This window comes from Amphiprion ocellaris, chromosome 21 (assembly GCF_022539595.1).
Source record: "Amphiprion ocellaris isolate individual 3 ecotype Okinawa chromosome 21, ASM2253959v1, whole genome shotgun sequence".
Lineage (NCBI taxonomy): Eukaryota > Metazoa > Chordata > Actinopteri > Pomacentridae > Amphiprion > Amphiprion ocellaris.
In genome coordinates this window covers 19,524,752-19,546,031 of record NC_072786.1, presented here as the reverse complement: position 1 = coordinate 19,546,031, position 21,280 = coordinate 19,524,752, and the positions used below count along the sequence as shown (strand labels likewise).

The following is a 21,280-nucleotide window of genomic DNA, read 5'->3' as shown; positions in this document are numbered from 1 at the left end:
TAGGGACATCCCATAATGCACTGAACACGTCTTCTCCTCTCTTTCACTCTGTGCCACTATTGCATGTCATTAACTTTGTGTCTTCTGTCTGCTGTAGTTTTCCCTTTTCCCTCCCAGCAGGATTTAGAACACAAGGTACAGAGGCACAAAAATAAATCATCCTCAACATCACTCCCTTCTTGCTCTCTCCTCATGTGTTGGTCTCTGTTTGATATTGATTGTTAATGCATTAGGTTGTATAAAGGAAATAAATGTCATTTTATTTTGTTTTTGTGTGCTTTGTAAATATCTGAAATCAAGTCTTTTAGGCAAGCCAGCAGTTAGCAACAACTATTGCTCAGTAAGTAGCGTCCTGGTCAAACAAACTGAGCAGACTAACAGACGTCAGATGTGATAGTCTTCAAAAAGATGAGTTTCAAAGTAAAGCAGCAGACACTACAAAGTGGACACAGCTCCATGATCACATCCTGACAGTCCTATGTGACAGCAGGGAGGCTCTGACCCTGTAGGAAGAACTGCTCGTTCATTTCACAACCATTCAGATGATTACACAGCGCTAAACCTTTCACCCTCACATCTCTCTCTCTCTCTCTCTGTGTGTGTGTGTGTGTGTGCGTGCGTGTGTGTGTGTGTGTGTGTGCGTGCGTGCGTGTGTGTGTGTGTGTGTGTGTGTGTGTGTGTGTGTGTGTGTGTGTGTAGACGCTAAACGGCCCCTCCTGCTGGCTGGAGGTCAGTCTCAGTAGGCGGGGTGGAAGCTCTTCGGCCTCATGAGGCCTTTTTATCTTGTCCTGTCCCCTCTGAGCTCAGGACCTCCACCTCCAGCCCTGTCTGTCTGACAGACTTCTCCTCAGACGCAGCAGATCTGCTTCTTTCTTGTGGTCAGTGTTGGACCTCTAGAATCTGTAAGATGCCGCTGTCACGTTCACTATCCATGACGTCGCTGAGCGGGGTGCTGCCGGCCTGGGAGGAGGATGAGCTCCCTGTGGAAGACCTGCTGCTCTTCGAGGTGGCCTGGGAGGTCACCAACAAAGGTCAGTCCAACCACAAATCTGTGGCTTCCAATTTATCACAAGTGTACTAATTCTTTTATTCCCAAAATGTGTTCCGTGTGTTCCTTTCAACTGATGGCTCCATCCAGTCAGAACTGTTTCAACTGAAGAAAGCCCAACATTTCATTGTGATGGTTACACACAGCTTAAATATAGCTCCATCTGTATCCATATGAAATAAAAACTTTAGCCAGTTTGGCCGAAAAACCTCCTTTGAGAGCATTAACGACCTGAAATAAGCACAGTAGTATTAGTAATATTTTTGAGAAACTGACTGCCCCTTACAGAGTAAATATTGAAATCCAGCGAGTGTGGAGGTAGTCTGCTCCCTCTGAAGAGTTAAATATTAAACTGCAGATAAGTGGGGAAGGTTGAGCAGTCATTGCCACAGTCTGCTGATGTTCATATGCTCCAATAGTGGGAGAAACCTGAAAACAATGTGAACAGCCTGGATGGATGAATTCCTAGTTGTCCATCAGAGACTAAAGGTGTGAGGATATTCTGTAAATGACAGTGTGTCTGCCTGCGTCATCCTTTCTAGTGATGGCATACAGATAGAATTATATAAACACAGATTCTGGCTGCAGCCTTGACTCCTGAGGACACTGACATCGTGAGCTGTGCATATTGGGGATGAGGTGATTTTTGAAACCTGCTACCACGTGTAACAACCAGTTTTGGTGGTGTGGAAATTTCCAGCGATTACATCAGATGTTATTTTGTTTTTATATTTTGCTTTAGCACTTTTATGTCATATCCTGTGATGGGACCTGGCTGAAAGACAAAGGTCACAGATATCAGAGGAAACTAGTGAAATAAAATGGAATGTGACAGATTTGCTGATGTTTTGTCGGTTACATTTACAAGAACGAGGCTGAAGAATATCAGACACGTTTCAATATGAGGTGCTGCAGAACAAAAGCACCGCTATCTACACTGTAAAACATCACACGGGGGTTTTAGTGGAATCAGCTTCATGATTTCAAGTTAAATCAAGTTCAGATTTTTAGACTTTATTTTCAGGCCACTTCCAGACTAATAAACCTGAAACAGATCAGCATACTAACAGAGTTACCAGGATGCCTTGTTATTATTGTTGTCATTATACTAGAAAATAGATTCTTCTTTTTATGGTTTATAGAAATATACATGATGTAAACTTGCTGTTGGCTCTGATACATGTTTGATGAAGTGCTGATTGTTTCCTTTAATAATAAAGGAATAGAGAACAAACCACGATGAGAGTTCAGGCTGTATGTCTGCAGCTTTGCTTAACACATGCTGTGTTTGCACAGAGTCTGGCAGCTGGAGGTCAAATGAACAAGTTACTGTGTTTAAATGGAAGAATAAATATCCCACTTTAATTCAACTTGATCTTTCAAGTTCAGTTAATTTCTAGGATCATTTTGAGTAACGTGAGTCTGTCATATATCTACACACTGTGGTTGGTGCACTAATGTAGCGTTCTTCAGCCTGAACGAGGACGGCCACAAAACACTGTGAACAATGTATAGTGAGGTGAATAGTGGAAGCTCCCTGCAGATTTCAAAAAAACTCTTCTATGAATAATTTAGTGCCATTTGTGAAGGTGTGCTTGTAAGACTTACATGACACCTGCCATGTAGATGAAGTCATCTTTTTAAGTGTATGTGATTGTTGTCACTGACAGTTACAGAAATCGTTTGATTGCAGTGATTGCCTCAAAAGGTTGTGCAACAAAATATTAAGGGTACCATCATTTTTGTCCAGGCCTGTTTCATGAGTTTATTTTTTAAACAATTCTGTTAAAACACAGTTCAAAAGCAATGTCTGATTTTTATTGGTTAATTTTCATAGAATTTTTATTTATTATTACTTTTGTCACATTCAAATTATTTCTGTGACCATTGTGGGTTTTTCTTTCATTAACCGAGGGGTACCAACAATTTTGTCCACGTGTGTATGTTGGCAAAAAGGACCGGATGTAGTAGGACATTACGCTTATATTTTTGGAATATTACATTTAACATACTGTGTATGGGGACACTGAATAATTTTCTGGTAACTAAAGTATTGTAGTGTAAGGTACTGGAACACAGCCAAAGATAGACATCCTGTCATTGTCTGAGTGAAGATTTTACAGGAAATATCACTGAATTCAAAGCACAGCGGTTGTTTAAACTCGTGTTTGGTGAGTTTCTCAGGGAGTGAAATCAAACGGACATATTATCAAAAAGAAAAAAATACTTATATTAATTTATTGTACTTACATTTATATTATATTTAATAAGTTTTGTTTAATCATATAACGTGACTCAGATTCCATGTATTGTCACAAACACCACACCATGTTGCTATTATGCCATTATAACACATTACAGGAATAACATATAGTTGCAGTAGCACATTGCTGGGAGAAAGCAGTGGCTTATATAATCTCCTTCTCTTCTGCAATCTCTGATTTTGACTTGACAGCTCCTGCAGCACGGTGTGTTGCAGGTTCATCATTTTCCAATCAGGAAATCCAAACTCTTTAGTGAGTTTGAGGTTTTCTGTGCCTCTAATGTTCTATGATGCTGTGAAACAGTTCAGAGGTTATCGGCCACTCTACTGTTGTCTCTGCTTTCACCTCTTATATAACGGCTGTTCTCTGATGCAGTTTGGACGTCATTATAAACAGCCTGATAGCGGATGTCCTTTCATATCAATATTTGTCTTCTTGTTGTCAAATGAAAGACTGTAAAAAACATTTCCACGTGTTCTCTGCTCTTACAAAACCGTGCTTGTGTTACAAATAACACAAAACACTGCCAATACTTAAACTTATGAGTATTTTAACATTGAATTTGTCCAAAAGTGTTCTAAAAGAGCTAACACAATGTAGATTAGCATTTACCTGTGGGACACCCTAACCCTAACAGTTAATCAGAGGATGATATTTAACAACACATTAGCTTGTCTTTGAGTTCATTTTAGCTTGATCTCAGTTTGATTTATATTTTTCTGACTTTTTATCTAGTGATCTGTTATGGAGTTAGATTGTCTGAAAGACTATTTGAATTTTTGACTTTTCAGTATCAGTTAAATCCCTTTTCTGGCTTTTTTACCAGATGTAATGAGGCTGCCTAATAAATAAACTCATTTTAGTATGATGTGTTATTCACTGTGCAGTCTGTGTGTGCCTGCAGTTGGAGGAATCTACACGGTGATCCAGTCCAAAGCTAAGATCACGGTGGATGAATGGGGTGAGAACTTCTACATGATGGGGCCCTACTTCGAACACAACTTCAAGACTCAGGTGGAGGGCTGTGATCCTCCCAACCCTGCCATCAGAAAGGCCATGGACGCTCTCATTCACAATGGCTGCCAGGTGGGTCAGTGTGTCAGTGACACTCAAGGTAGTGGAAGCAGTGAATGCACTAAGTGAACCAGAATACAAACATGAATAAGATTAGGAAAGAAACTTTTTACAGATGCATAGCACTCCCCTACATCTGCAAACATTACATTATATTTAGGGCTTCCCATAGTTTGCACACCAAAGTGTGTTTATACTCCATAGTAAGGAGATTCTCCATGCAGAGTTTTACACTAAGTGGCCTAGTAAAGCCAACTATGTACTCCTGTGGTTGTATTTTGAGTAAAGTAGGCAGAGGTCAAATTTAGTGCAGAATTAATGGATAGATGTTTTTTAAAAACTGCATTCTGATTCCCGTTTTTGGTTTCCTTTGTTACTTTCCTTTGAGAAATGACACTACAAAAAACAAAATCTAAAGCCACTTTGAGTTTTAAATAGAGGTCCTTTGTGTAGTGGAGTTTTTCAGTGTGGTATTGCTTTAACTTAAGTAGAGGAATAGAATACTTATTCTACCACTGGGGTCCTCTAGGTGCTGTGGTTTCCTGTGTAAATTTTTTTTTGAGAAGAGATGGAATATATTAGTGTGGATGTATCTGTCTATTTGTATTTTATCCTTGTGATAAACAGGTGACAGGCAGAGTTTTGCAGGCTGTACCCTGCAAAATCCACACTGAGATAGGATTACTGATAGGTTTATAAAATGGATTGATGGATTAGGATGTTTATTTAAGATTTTGTATGACGTTTTCAGGGGAGGTTGAAAGTCCTAATATAGCCAGTGTGGCCACTAGATGGTGTACATACACTGATGATCCAAGCTGAGGAGCATGCCATGTTGTCCAATCTTATTTCCTTCAGTTCAGTTCAATTTTATTTATATAGCACCAATTACAATTCAGATTGTTTCAAGATGCTTTACAGAACCCATATGGCTGACCTCCCAGAGCAGCCCTAAGGTGACAGTGGCAAGAAAAAACTCCCTTTTAACAGGGAAGAAACCTTGAGCAGAACCCAGCTCATATGGGGGGACCCATAGGGACAGAAGACGGAGAGAGGGTGGGGGACAAGGAACATATAGCACACTATTAGATACATGCATGATCAGAGTAGCATAAATTATACATACAAGTACAAGCTAACATTGAAACTGATTCATGAGTTTACTGTTATGGTGTATGGCTCTGGCATTAAATATATCACATGTATAGCTGGTAGTAAGATGCTAACACTGTGTAGATGAGCATATCAAGTATAGTGAGGGCAATGCAGAGTAGATCGGTAGAATTGGACAGCTGGAAGCAGTGGACTGGAGGAAGGTCAGCAGCAGCATCCCACAGTGGACATGATGGAGACTAGGCCAGTTGATGGGATAGTAAATGCAGATCTGAAGCATCCAGCTCTCGGACCAGGGACACTAGGAGAAAGGACACAGGGAGAAACAGAGTGAATGCAATGCAATTACAGTATATATAGTAAATACATAGTAAATATATAGGTAATGAGACAAGAGCTCAGTGCATCAAAAGAGGTTTCCATGATTAGTATGCCTAGAAGACTGACATGAGCAAACTGGAACCTGTCTGATAAGTAGGATTTAAACCAGTCCCTTTAATACCAATAGAATGTTCTAGTCACTGTAATAAAAGTTTGTGGTCGATGGTGTCAAAAGCTGCACTAAGGCCCAACAAAACAAGTATGGAGACCAGTCCATTATCTGACGCTATGAGAAAGTCATTAGTAACTTTCACCAGAGCTGTTTCTGTGCTATGATGCACTCTGAAGCCTGACTGAAACTCTTCAAACAAGCTATTACTTTGTAAATGTTCACAAAATGATTTGTAACTATTCTCTCCAGAATTTTAGAGAGAAATGGGAGGTTGGAAATTGGTCTATAGTTGGCTAAAACATCTGGATCTAGAGTGGGCTTTTTAAGTAAAGGTTTAATTACAGCAACCTTAAAAGCCTGTGGTACATAGCCTGTTACTAGAGAGAGATTAATCAGATCTAACATTGAGGAATTAATTAAAGGTAAAACCTCCTTGAACAGTCTATATTGAACAGTTTATCCTGAATGATAAACTTAGAGTACATGCAATGGGCAACTGACTGGTCAGCTAGAATAAACTCCTGCAGTCACTGGGAAGTTATTCATCATACTGAAGTAAAGATGGTGGATATTTATTTAAGTACGGTACTTAAATACAACGTTAGAGTACTGTACAACATTAGAGATGTTTCAGAAATACATTTGGCATTTAAGTGCATTATTGCTCATTAATTGTTGAGTTCAAATCCATACAGTGTGATTTGGTATTTTGAAGCCTACCAACTTACAGAGAATAGAAACAGCCAGCATCAGTTTAAATAGCTTTGATTAAAACTAGGGCTGGGACTTCAATGTGTTAATTTTGATTGATTAATTACAGGCAAAATAACGCGTTAAATAAATTAACGCATTTAATCGCACCTTTCTCAGTTCCCCAATTTCTGTCCCACCGGTAACACTGATGAACACTCCAGCCCAGTAGGTGGCGGTAATAAGCCTAAAGTATGTCTGCATCATACGGTCTATGGTCAGCAGTGCAGAAGATACACAGGAGTGTGACGTCAGTGCACAAGGAGGTTTGGTGAACGGTGAAGGAAGAGACACAGAGATTGTTGGGAGGAAAGTTTTCTTTTAAAAATCTTCCTGATGGCAGCTTGGATAAAAGCGTGGTTGTGTGCAAATTGGGCAACAAAGAGTTTTCTGATCACGGCAGCACTTCAAGCCGACGTTATCACCTCAATGCAAAACATGTTGCTGTTAGCACCAGAGCTAATGTTAGCTATGACAGTCCTGCTAATGGTCACCATCCTATAATAGACCACTTTAGAAGACACTGAAAGTGCTTTAGTTTACAAAAAGTTGTAAAATGTCTAAAATAATCGCTATAATTGCATTTTGATTTTGCAGTAATCTGTGAATGTAGCAGACAGATGAAAAATGCAGATAAATAGAAATGAAACAAATATTTTTGTGGTTTAAGTTATTTCACTGCCAAAGAGGCAGAGCCTCGGCAGATTACTACGTTAAACCACAAAAATGTCTGTCTTTGTTCCTTCTTTTTTTCTATATGTCCCATTTTAAAATTGCATTATTATTATATTTAAATTATAAATGTATATGTCTATTCATTGATTGAACTGTCAACCAAAATTTATTTGAATTGAAGATAATAACTTATGTCAAATATTGCTATTTGACAAAAATTTGATTAATTGCGATTAATTAATTACAACGCCTGTAATTAATTAGATAATTTTTTTAATCGCATCCCACCACTAATTAAAACGTAACCTGAAGCTATAGTCTTGTTGCTGATAAATGTGTAGACAATGCTTAATGCAAGTCAAGTTGTCTCTGTCTGTCTGTCTGTGTGTGTGTGTGTGTGTGTGTGTGTGTGTGTGTGTGTGTGTGTGTGTGTGTGTGTGTGTGTGTCTGTCTGACTAATTCTTAAAATACTTGAGTAAATTTGAAAGTGTATTTAAATTGAATCCTTAAATGTTTAGTAACACAACTACAGATATTTGACTTATACTGTGGTACTTTTCTATGTGTGTGTTCATATTTCTGCTAATTGAAGAACAAATCTTTGGCTGCGTTTCTGCAAAAGAACCAGCAACCAAACACTAACATGCATCAACGCATCTCTCTTAAAGCACAGCGGGCATGATTACCAGTAGGTGTTTTTCCAGTAACTTTAAATTTCCTAAGAACTGCATTGTAAAGTGGCTTAGCTGCTCCTGATTATTATCAACCACAAGCTTCAAGGAGTGCATTGTGTTTGCAGCTGCAGGTTTTTACAAATGCTGGGTATTTAACAGAAAACGCTGTACTGTACATGTGCTTGGCTGATGTTCATGCCGCAGGTTCATTTTGGCCGCTGGCTGATTGAGGGCAGCCCCTATGTGATCCTGTTCGATATTGGCTCAGCAGCCTGGAACCTGGACCGCTGGAAAGGGGACCTGTGGCAGACCTGCAACATCGGACTCCCCTACCATGACCGAGAGGCCAACGATTCGCTCATCCTGGGCTCCTTGATTGCCTGGTTCTTCAAAGAGGTCAGTGTATGACTCATCAACGTCCCTAAATTTAAACCTTCTCCCTCCTGTTGAAATTATTGTCTGAAAGTGCAATTTTAAGTGAGCTGCAATTAGAAAGAAGTGTAATTAAACACAGCTTCTTTCCAACTCCAGACTAATGTTTTGCTTTTCAGTTAACAGACAACCTTGGAGACAAGCCCAATGTCATTGGTCATTTCCATGAGTGGCAAGCAGGTCCTGGGCTTATTCTCTCTCGCTCCCGCAAGATTCCTATGGCAACAGTGTTTACGACACATGCCACCCTGTTGGGAAGATACCTCTGTGCTGGAAATGTTGACTTTTACAACAACTTAGACAAGGTAAGGGATCAGTAGGGCTGGTCCTGTAATAGACAGACACATACACTATCGGTCAAAAATTTTAGAACGCCACAATTTTTCCAGTTTTTTAATTGAAATCCAAGTAGTTTAAATTCAATGAATAGCTTGAAATGGTACAAAGGTAGGTGGTGAACTGCCACAGGTTAAAAAAGGTAAGGTTACCCAAAACTGAAAAATAATTTACATTTCAGAATTATACAGAAAGGTCTTTTTCAGGGAACAAGAAATGGGTTAACAACTTAAAGCTGTTCTGCAGCAATGGAGGTTGATCAAGACTTGAAAGTTGGTGTTACCAAATCCTACAGGTGTCCCAACTTTTCTTCATTACTTCCAACCCCCTCTTTCTGCATCAAAGTAATGTTGGAACACACCGTGGCACTATACCCTCCAGAGCATTATTTGAACAGTATTGTACAACAGAATGTAGCAGGTTGCTATAAAAATGGTTAAGAAAAGGCAATTAACAATAGAATAGAGACAGACCATCATAACACTTAAAAATGTAGGTCTTTCCTTTCTTGCGAAGAGAGTCAAGGTGTCAGTTAGTACAGTTTTCTTCATCATCAAAAGGCTCAGAAACTAGGAGAAACTCTGACAGGAAGAGGTCTGAAAGACACAAAGCCACAACAGAATCAGAAGACAAGTTTCTGAGAGTCAACAACTTGGTGATAGGCTGCTGCCAGGACAACAACTGCAAGCACAGCTTCATAGAGGTCGTAGTAAGAAAGTCTCAGTTTCAACTGTGAAGAGAAGAATTGGAGTTGTAAGTTTGATGTTAGGTTTTTTTCTCTTAGACGCTCAGATGCAGGAAAGAGATGGAGTCAGACTATGCAGCAATAATCATTTATTCAAAATAAGTAAGGATTACAGAACTACAATTCCCAAGGAAACTCAAAATACCGGAAGTAACTGGAACAACAAGATAATGACTTTCACTAGAACATATTATAGCCTTTAGTGGCTGGCGGACGAAAAAAGAAGTCTATTGTAGCTGACCCACAGCAGGTCATTCCTGGGCAGGAGATCTACAGCTTTTAAACTAGCTCTAATCACATCAACAAGTTCAGAAAAACGAAAGGCCTATTAAGGAAGCACCCTAACTAAAGTGTTAAACAAAACGCGCAAACTAGAAACTCTAATGCTTAGAGTGGAAAAACCAACAACTAGGAAACTTGAAAACTACAACTATAGGAACTCTAACTTCGAGCAGAGGTTCTGTAAACAAAGGACTACTATAGGAATTTATTCTCTAAGAACTACAAACTATAAACTCTAAACGGAGTCTGCTCGGACGGGCTCTCAGCTGGCAACTAGGAAGGATGGCAGGCTGAGGCTCGAAGGTGGAGTGGAGGCATGGACGTGCGTCTGCAATGGAGACGGCAGGTGAGGACTGAAGCTGGTACTCGATGGCGGAGGAATGGCTGGGGAATGAACCGGGTGACTAATCCTGATGGTGAGGAAGGCCGGTAGGCAGGTGGGTCTGATGAGTCCAAATCCGGGAGGAGTCCAGGTAGTTGCTTTTACAATCCGATGTTGAATGAAGAGAAGAGTCAGGTTATATTGTGAAGGAGTGGTGGACTGATTGGCTCAGCATATCTGCTCCCACTTCTGCTGATTGTTTTGATGAGGACCGTCTACACCTGCCGCTGCTGTCTCACTGTCACTCCTTCCTAAAGAGGAAACACACATAAGGGGAAGGAGGGGCCCCAGCCAGAGCCTGCAGAGGCAGGCCTAACATTTGACAGGTCGAATTGCAGCAAGAAAGCCATTCAAAGGCATCAAAATAAGAAAAACACGCTTGCCTGGGCCATGAAACACCACCAATGGACTACTCAAGACCGGAAGAAGGTATTATGGACTGATGAATCAAAATCTGAAGTCTTTGGTTTATCACGGAGGATTTTTATAAGCCGTTGAATAGGAGAAAAGACGGTTCCTCTGTGTGGGACATCAACTGTCAAACATGGAAGAGGAAGCATGATAGTCTGGGGCTGTTTTGCTGGATCCAGGGTCGGTGACTTGTACAGAGCGAGAGGAACCCTGAACCTAAACGGCTACTACAGCATTCTGCAGCACCATGCAGTACCCTCTGGTATGTTCCTAGTTGGTCAGGGGTTCATCCTATAGTAAGATAATGACCCAAAACATAAGTCCAAGCTATGTCAGAACTATCTTAGGAGAAAAGAACAAGATGGTGAGTTTGAAAACATGGAGTGTCCAGCACAGTCTCCAGACTTAAACCCCATGGAGCTGGTTTGGGATGAATTGGACAGAGGAGTGAAAGCAAAGCAAACAACAAGTGCCACACATTTATGGGAACTTCAGAAACAGAGTTGGGAAGAACTTTCTGAAGAATATATGATTTCCACTGTGGAAAGAATGCCACGAGTGTGTTCTGCTGTTATATCTGCCAAAGATGCTACAAAAGTCAAAAGTTTAGACATTTTGGTTTCTAAATTGATTTTTTTTACTTAGTTTGTTTCTTCTATGCTTTTATTTCAGAGTACAATGAGACATTAACATGTATAATTTCCGATAAAATAATGGAAAAGTTGGGTTGTTCTAAAACTTTTGACTGATAGTGTACACAATATATATACGTTTACATATTAAATCTGTGCAGAAGGGCTCATTGTCTCATAATATTTCTATACCTAATCAGCTGTATGTCAATCCAGCAATATTTAGCAAAAATCCTGAAAATTCACACACGCCTTTGTCCCATCCACACTCACACAATGAGCAGCTGTCAGATTTATTTTCGCATTCAAAGGTTCAGTCCAAAAATTGTAGCCTTTTACAGCCACTTAGAGCATCATTAGTAATGTTGACTTGTGTGTGGAGGGGTCAGTGGGATGCTTGTAATTGGCCTTGCTCTGCTCACCTCCTAAATGTCAGTGTGGAGCTAAAGGTCGCTTACTGGCTGAATGGATAATTGACAGGTGATCCTCAGCCTCAAAACAAAGTCTAGAAGAACTTCACCTATTCTATTTGTGGATTCATATCAGTATGCATTTTCAGATTTATCAAAAGTGAGACAAGATGCAATTAGCATGGATAAACAAAGCATGATGAACATCAAGTCAGCGAGTTCTTTTCAGTCCCAGAAGTAAACTTTCAACAAAAAAAAAAATCTATTAATCTTAATTTTTTGTGTTCCATGTAACATGTACCTGCATCCCCTATTATGCTTCTTTTTCATGCACCCACCTGTGTCTTATATCCATAATTATATACTAATAAAAGCAGGTTCTGAATATGTAATGTGTACACGTGACAAAAAATACTTCTTTAAACAGTTGTTAGCAGGGGGGTGGGCTTCCAGTAATGGAGTAGTTAGATGTGTCTGCTGCTGGCTCCTGCGACATATTTTTCAGTTAGACTTGCTAATACCTACTTCGCAATTTGACATTTAGGTCCTCAGACTTCTAATAAGTGTGGCGATAGTTTAGTGTTCAAAATATGTCTCAAGCAAAAAACAGACCGTAAAAGAATCCGCAGACGAAAGTTGCGCTAGTGCTAGTGCTAGCCTAGCCGTTGATACCAGTATCAGCCTTAACCCGGCACTTATTGCATTGCTTGAAGAGTACAGAGTGGCTATAGCTGCTGATTTTAAGGCTTCATCAGATGTGATTAACGGCAAACTGGATAAGATTAAAGCTGAGGTTGTGAACCAGGAGCAACGCATCGGTGACCTTGCAAGCAACGCGGAGGATGTTGGCCAGCGCTTGGCGGCCCTCGAAGCTACATGCGAAGCAGTACAAGGGAAGAATAAACTTTTGAAAACTAAAGTTTCTGACCTGGAAGGATGAAGCAGAAAGCAAAACGTTTGTCTGGTGGGTCTATCGGAATCGTTGGATGTGGGTCCACGGCCAACTGAGTTCTTCTCACAGCTGCTTGTTGAGGTTTTCGGCGCACAAACTTTATCTTCTCCCCCTGAGCTGGATAGAGCCCATCGTAGCCTGATGGCCAAACCGGGTCCAAACGAGAGGCCGCACTCGGTTATCATCTGCTTTCACTGTTTTCAGATCAAGTAGGGACTTGATCTGAAGGACTTGGAGGATGAGAGATGGTGATGAGAGAGTCGCAGGGATGCCGTGGGGCTTTGGAATACCGCGGGCAAGACCTTCATTTCTATGAGGATTACAACGCCGATGTCCAGAAGCAACGGGTCGAGTACAGGGATGTTATGGCCGAACTATACAGGAGAGGTTTCCGTCCTTCTCTTCTCTTCCCCGCTAGGCTCCGAATTACTCTTCCAGATGGCAAAAACCAGTGGCAGTCGTCCGTCTCTGAGGCCACCCACTTTGTTCATAGCACAGAGGGAAACCAACGCTCTCCAATTTAAAGCGGGCGGTAATGCAGCTCACTCGTATGGATCTGCCACAACTACGGGACTGGCTATGCCAGATAGCACACTCGATCTTCGGTTATGGTAAAGCTGTGTCATCCTGTGTTCATTCTTTCCACTGTTTAATATAAGCTAAAATTTGTTTGCTAGATTGTTGTTATTATGTTTATCTGTTGACCAATATCTGCAGGACTGAAGCCAATAGATTGGGAGCACTGTATGGGTAAGGGAGTAGAGCAGATCATGCGGTTGCTGTTCCTCGCAACCTGTTGGGGTGATAACGTTTTAGATATTACTTTTGATAATTGTTCCATTATGACTTGTGTTTTTGTTTGTCTCTTTTTTGTTTGTTTTCTGGCTTATTTCTGCCTCCCATCTCTCCCTCCTCCCTCTTTGGGCTACACAGTATACGCATATTTTTGGATTTCATAAATGAATAGTAATCTCACCCTGGTTAGCTGGAATGTGAAGGGGCTGAACCATCCAATTAAATGCAAGAGAGTCTTGTCACGTTTAAAACAATTTAAGCCTGGGGTAGTACTTTTTGCAAGAACCTCATTTGTGGGAACCAGACCACTCATGTTTGGCGAAATGTTGGTCAGGTCAATTTTTTTCATTCCAAGTTTAAAGCAAAGGCCAGGAGTACAGCCATTCTTATCGATCCATTTACTGTTTCTACTGTTATATCAGATAAAAATGGTCGGTTTGTAATAGTGTCTGGTAAGCTTCACAATAATCTTGTTACCTTGGCGAATGTTTATGTGCCTAACTTTGACGACATGCAATTCTTTCATAATCTGTTTTCACAGCTGCCAGACTTAAATACAGATTCTTTAATTCTGGGAAGTGACTTTAATTTGTTTATGGATGCAGTACTAAACCGTTCATCCTCCAAATCTGCCACTCTTAACAAATCTGCAATGTATGTTAAGTCTTTCCTTGAGGATTATAGCCTCACGGATCCTTGGCGGTTTCTACATCCTACTGGCAGAGATTATCCTTTCTTTTCACATGTACATCATACCTATACCAGAATAGATAATTTTTTTATTGACAATTTTTTACTTAATACTATCTCCTATCTTGCAGCTATGAAAGTATTTCCATTTCTGACCACGCTGCCCTTGTGCTGAAAATGCTTTTCCAGGGCAGTGACTTGGTGAGAAAGCATTGGAGACTGGACTCACTACAGATGAACAATTTGTTACTAACATTTCTTCCAAAATTAAAACCTTTTTGAATGAGAACACAATGCCAGGTATGCCACACTGTATGGGAGGCTATGAAGGCATTTCTTAGGGGTGAAATTATCTCATTTGCAACCTTTAAAAGATGGTCCGCAACGCAGGGGCAGAGAGCTATATCTGACCAGATTTTGAGCATTGACAGGCAGTACGCTCAATCACCGTCACCGGCTCTGTACAAAGAACATTTGAGCTTGCAAACTAAACTCAATCTACTTTCAACTCGTCAAGTTGAGGGCTGTTTGATTAGGTATAAAAACAAGTTCTATGAGCATGGTGAAATGAGCAGTAAAATTCTGGCTAATCAATTATGTGGTATTAGGGCTAAGCAAATAATAACTGGGATTAGGACAGACAACATGTGACATCAGATCAGAAGGTAATTAACGATTCATTTAGATCATGCTACTCCAAACTATACACATCAGAATCTACAGTAAACTTAAAGGATTTGCAGGATTTCTTGGACTCCATTAATGTGCCTAGGCTTTCTCCAGAACGTAGACAAACTCTTGAAGCTCCCATTACAAAAGAGGAAATTCAGTCAGCAATATCATCTATGCAATCGGGAAAATCTCCAGGCCCACATGGATTTTTCGTTGATTTTAAAAAAAAAAATTCTGATGACCTTGCCCCTTTTCTTTGTCAGGTTTTCTTTTTTTTTCTTTTTGTCTGCATTTGTTCTCATTGTTTAACTCCACAAAAGAGGTGTCAACATTGTATGAGATTGATGCATATTTTAGTCTTGCAGCCAAATATTTGAATATTTAGTGCATGTGTGTGACCATCACCGGCCCTCCCTGAAAGCTAAGCAGATATTCTTTATTAGAATTCCCTATTATGAGCCAGGGAGGGCAGTGCTACACCTCAGTGATGTGTGGGGGAAACAAAGACTGGACAGGACGAACAGGACGAACAGGATGAACAGGGATAGAAACTAACAGGCGGTGCTATTGTAATTAAAGATTGTGAGGTGGTGTGTTATTCCCAACTACTACCTGCCCATCAATAAAACAGAAAGAAAGAAAAAAATTAATTAAAAAAAGAAAACCAACACAAAAGAAAAAGATTCAATAAATAAATAAATAAACAAGCAGTACTGAGCACCATAATTGTGGACGTCTTGATAGTGTAGAATAGAATAGAACAGGCCAGAAGAGGATACTAGTGAAGGAGAGAATGAGTTTAGGGTAGAGACTGGAGAGATTCTCAGCACATTCTGGCGGGTCCCATCATTCGCTGACAATGGGACTCAGCAGTGGCTGGCGAGAGCTGGTGAAACATGCAAGTGTGAAGGACCCCGAAGCCCAGAACAGCAATCACGGCAAGGCAGGGCCAAGCCAACAGGGCGCCCCTTCCCCCGGGCCATAGGAGCCACAGGGCGGTGCCCCCAGAGAGCCATCGGGGCCACCGTGAACGACGCGGACCCGGAGAACAAGAGGGAGCAGCTACTAACACCCCCACCGCGCCAAGACCGTCCCAGGCAGCCCGGGGCACGAGGACCCACCCGCCACCCAAACCCCAACCCCGCCCACCCCAGCCCCCACCAGACCACCCACCCCACCATCCCGCCCGCCCAACCCCACCCCCTCCCCCACCCCCGAGGGGGCCAGTGGCCCCACACAGCCAGGAAGCCAGACACAGGGGCCAAGCGGCCCACCGAAGGGATGGCAACCAGCCCAGCACAAAGCAGGCCGCCACCGGGAGCCAGCCAGAGGAAATCTGAGCCGGGACCCGATGCGAGTCCAGAGGGTAAAAATGGACAATGTGGTGGGGCCCAGTGACGCCGACAGGGAGGCACCCCGCATACCCCACGCACCAGGCCCCAGGTGAGCGCAGTACACCCAGGGCCCCCACTCCCCGCAATGCGCCCTGACAACCCACCAGGACAGAGCCACCACAGGCCACCAGCCCGAAGTACAGCTACAGCGCCCACCAGGACGGCCAATCCAGCCCTCGCAACCCACCAAGACCACCGCACCAGCCTGGACCCGTCGGGCACGCAAGAAAACCCCCCCAGGCCACAGCCCCCAGGTCCCAGGGACCCCCCAGCCACAGCAACACAGATGATGGTCCACCCCCGCCACCCCATAGCCATAAGGGGGCCGGGTCCCACCAGCGAGGCCATATTAGTGAAATCCCCCCATTACTCCCTATTAATACGTCTCCCGATCCCAGACTGGAGACATTATCCCTGCACCGTGATAGTGTAACCCTGAGTGTCATGTGGTGCATTAAAAGTGGGGAGGCTGGGCGAGGCGTCCAGGGGGCGGGCCAGAGGACCACAGAGGATGGCTACTCTGCAGCCTACCCTGACCCAAGTTCCCCGAGCCGTCCCAGACCTACCCCCAAGGTGTGAGTGTGTGTGGTGCATTAAAAAGAAATTAGAGAGCAGGGGAGGCAAGCAAGAGGGTGATGGGGAAGAGACAAGGCCGTAGAGGCCTGCCATCCGCCCCACCACAGAGCCCATCGTTCCCGCCCCCACCTGCTCTCAGGGCCCTAACTGTTGTGTCCCTATATGTGCCTAAGAGTAGCTATATACAGTGATGTGTGAAGTATGTGAAGTGCACAGTAAGAGGCAGTCTGGTGTGGATCCGGCCCAAGAGGACAGAGCAGCGGGGGAGACAGGTAGTAAGACCACCGGTACTGATACAGAGGGCCCCCAGAGCCCGGAGGCAAGAGGCCAAGGTGGGCCCACACGAACCCGACCGGCCCGGCCAGCACCGAAACCCCCAGAAGTCACAGCACTCGAGCAGCGCCCTGGTAGGCGCTGTCAGGTTTTCAAAGAGTCGCTTGACTCTGGTGCACTCCCTCCATCATGTTATCAGGCATGCATCTCTGCGTTGCTTTAAAAGGATAAGGATCCCACTGACTGTGCCTATTACAGGCCAATATCTGTTGAATACTGATTTTAAAATTCTGGCTAAGCTACTGGCATGTAGCCTGGAAAAAAGTCTTTCTTCCATAATATTACCTGACCAAATGGCTTTATTATGAATCGGCATTCTTTCTTTAACATAAGACGGCTTCTTAATGTCATTTACACCCCGAACCACAATATACCGGAATGTGTTACTGCTACGGATGCTGAAAAAGCATTCGAAAGGGTCGAATGGGATTACGTGTTTTTCACATGATATAGATTCCGTTTTGGACCTTTATTTTGTTCCTGGATAAAGATTCTTTATGCCAGTCCTTTGGCCTCAGTTCTAACAAACTGTCAATATTCTGACTATTTTGAGCTCCACTGTGGAACAAGACAGGGCTGTCCTTTAAGCCTATTGCTTTTCGCCCTAGTGATCGAACCACTCGCAATTGCGGTCCAGGACAGTGAGGGCATACAAGGTATTTGGAGGAGGGGCATTGAGCATAGAGTCTCACTGTACGCCAATGACCTTTTGTTATTTCTTTCCAAGTTGCCCACTTCTTTACCTTCTGTACTTAACGTACTGGATGGTTTCAGTAAGATCTCTGCGTATAAACTTAATATGAAGAAGAGTGAATTGTTTGTGATTAATGACAGGGTCCCAGACAACGACCTTGCAAATGTTCCTTTTAAAGTAGTCACTGATCACTTCAAATACCTTGAAATATGTGTCACTAAACAATTTAATCACTTTTTTTAAACACAATTTTATTCTTTTACTTGATCAGTGCATGCAAATTCTGTCTAAATGGTCCCTGTTATCTTTGTCTTTGATTGGCAGAATTAATTCTGTGAAAATGACGCTGCTTCCAGAATTCCCATACTTGTTTCAGTGTATTCCCATTCTGAGTCCTAAATCCTTTTGGACTCCTTAATTACTTCATTTATTTGGAATGGTAATCATCCACGACTGAGGAAAGCTCTTCTTTAGAGACCAAAGATGGTGGGAGGTATGACTCTACCCAACTTTCAATACTACTATTGGGTTGCAAATATCAGGTGTATGTTGTATTGGAAACATTTTTATTTGGAATCAACATCGCCTGTCTGTTTTGGTTTCCGGTCTTTCTCACTTCAGAATCCGGTTGCTGCAAACTGCTTGTTTGTTACATCAGCATCAACAGATAAGGCATTTCACATTTGGCACAGGAGGGGTTTAAAATGCTTTGCTGATTTATATATAGATGGACAATTTGCACGTTTTTCTCAACTGTCCAACAAATTTGGTTTTGCAGCTGCTCAATTTTTTTGGTTTCTACAGGTCAGACACTATATGCAGACTACATTGGCACAATTCCCTCATAAACCTCTGGATAATCCTGTGGTTAATTTTGTAATGGTCAAACCAACCTCTAGAGGTGTAATCTCAGCTCTGTACAATATTATTTCAAATCTTCAGTGCCCTTCTGCATGTGGCCATTAAATCCAAATGGGAACAGGATCTTGATCTTAACATTAGAGATGAGCTGTGGGACTCTATCCTTGGCCAAGTGCATACTTCTTGATGTGTGCATGACACACGCTCATTCAATTTAAGATTGTCCATCGTGTGCACTTGTCAAAGGTTAAGCTGGCATGTATATATCCAGATGTTGATCCAACTTGTGGAAGATGTGCAAGTGCACTTGATACTCTGTTTCATATGTATTGGTCTTGTCCATCACTGCTAAACTTTTGGAATTCCAGTTTTTATACAATCTTTGAAGTCCTACAGCACCAAATTAAACCAGATCCACTCTGTGCTATTTTTGAAGTGGCCCCAGACCTTAACTTACCAAACTCCAAGCTAAAAGTCTTGAAATTTTCATTTTCACTGGCCAGACAAGCTATTTTGCTGAAGTGGAGGGACTCCTCATCCTCTTCACATTCCCAATGGTTAAAAGATGTAATGTTATATATGGACTTGGAAAAAATTAGGTATACAGTTCGAGGTTCAGAAAGCAATTTTTACAAAGTGTGGCATCCTTTTCTGGATTTCTTTGAGAGACCCTCGACGACTGCCACTGAGTAGGTAAGTAGCCCCACCCACACCTGCCCCATTAAAAAAAAAAAAAAAAATTATTATTTATAATTTGATTAATTATTGTTTTTTTTCGCTTCTTATGTTTCAGTTTTATTTTTGCATTTTGTATTATTATCGTTATTATTTATTTTTGTTGTTATTGGCAGCAGGCCGCCTGTTACCTGTTTAATGTTCATAGGGGGAAAAAAATTGAAAAATTTGGAAGTTCCTTGCATAATTTGTATTGCACATTACAGTGTTACCTTGATTTTTTTTTTTTTTTGAATTTTGAATGTGCTGATATTGTAAAGTCTTGAGTTACCAATGACTCTTTTTCTGTGATGGAATGATTGAAATACATGTTTTGTCTGAAAGACTCATGCATTTTGGTTCTTTTGGAAACATGACAAAACCGGCTTGTCTCAAAAATATACATAGAGCAACTTGAATTATCAGTTTTGATGGTGTGGACAGTTGTGTTACTCAAATTTTCTCTATGGCTTGGCCTCTTAAATTCTTGTGAATTATTACCATTGACTACAGCTGCTGACTCTGCTGAGCCAGTTGAAATGGACTTAGCCACTAGTGCTACAATGGGAAAATCTTAGGAGCTTAGCACAAATCTGAAAAAGTAGATCATTGACTTTAACACAATAGGAAAGTAACTCAGAGCCATTTTAAGCAGCTACAGATTGCAAAAACTGTGCAAACGAGCAAGGTGAGGAAGTGAGGCCTGTCAAGCATGGTGGTGTCTACTGTCAAGTGTGGTGCTCTGGTGCTGTTTTGCTGCCAGTGGAACTGGTGCTTTATACAAAGTAAATGGAATAATGAAGAATGATGATTACTTCCACATTTTTCAGGAAAACCTAAAATCATGAGCCAGAAGGTTGGATCTGGATGTATTAGGGTGTTGCAACAAGACAGTGACTGTAAATATACATCAGAACTGATAAAGCAATTGTTAAATCAGGCAAAAATTAAGGTTTTAGACTGACCTTCACAAAGTCACGACTTACACCCCATCAAGAACCTGTGGACTGTGCTGAAGACACATTCTGTGTCAGAAAGCCAACACATTTAGTTGAACTGTACCAATTCCATCAAGAGGAGGGGTCAAATATACAACTAGAAACTTGCCAGAAGCTTTGTGGATGGCCATGAAAAGCACCGTAGGTAAGGTAAAAATGGCCAAGGGACATTTATTATTGCCATTGCTATATACCCAGTAGACCCAGCATTTCCAAAAGATCTGTAATAAATCTATAAAAGAACCAAAATGCATGATTGTTTTTGTGACGAAGATGAATGTCTTTCAATAATTCCATCACAGAAAATTCTGAGTTATAGGAGTCACTGGAAACTCAGGACATCTATGCTATACATGGCTTTTACAAGTACATGTGATTGAGTTTATTCACAACTTTACACCACTTAAAGGCAGGTGTCTGTATTCACATTCAACGGTATTGCATTAATCTACTTCTGCTCTATATCACGAATGTTTGTAATATATCACAGTAATGAGACTTAAACCTGATGTTTCATGACACTTAAACCATCAGCATTAATGGAGGAATGGGTATGTTTGTTTCTATCAAATACTGTACACAAAGGATACAGATGTGATCAGTTCAGAGCTCTTCATATAGTTTGCTGTTATCCTGTTCAAGACTGATGGATCTGGTAGCTGGTTGATAAATCAATCCCCCTGTCCTGACACACTCTTGTTTTTCGTAGATACGCAATGCACACACAACAGTTCAACACTGAGAGACAAAAACATACATATCTGCAACAAAATAAAACTGTAGTTCTAACAGCTATAAAATGCTTTTGTGAATTATTTCTACATTTAAATTAAAAAAATGAACATTCATGTAGTGATTGGCTCTTTGTATCTGTGTTTGT

At 41.5% G+C, this 21,280-nt stretch overlaps 1 protein-coding gene across 2 annotated transcripts in view; it reads left to right on the top strand.

Moving 5' to 3' along the window:
• Window positions 1-760: 760 nt before the first annotated feature.
• gys2 (glycogen synthase 2) overlaps window positions 761-21,280 on the top strand; it is a 34,035-nt gene continuing 13,515 nt past the window's right edge. The window contains exons 1-4 of one of the 2 annotated variants that reach the window (XM_055006735.1): window positions 761-1,031; window positions 4,217-4,398; window positions 8,296-8,487; window positions 8,643-8,828. In XM_055006735.1, coding sequence (XP_054862710.1) covers window positions 908-1,031; window positions 4,217-4,398; window positions 8,296-8,487; window positions 8,643-8,828 — 684 coding nt within the window. In that variant the 5' untranslated portion in view covers window positions 761-907. The remainder of the gene's footprint in view (window positions 1,032-4,216; window positions 4,399-8,295; window positions 8,488-8,642; window positions 8,829-21,280) is intronic. The other variant, XM_023277711.3, reaches the window with a different exon arrangement.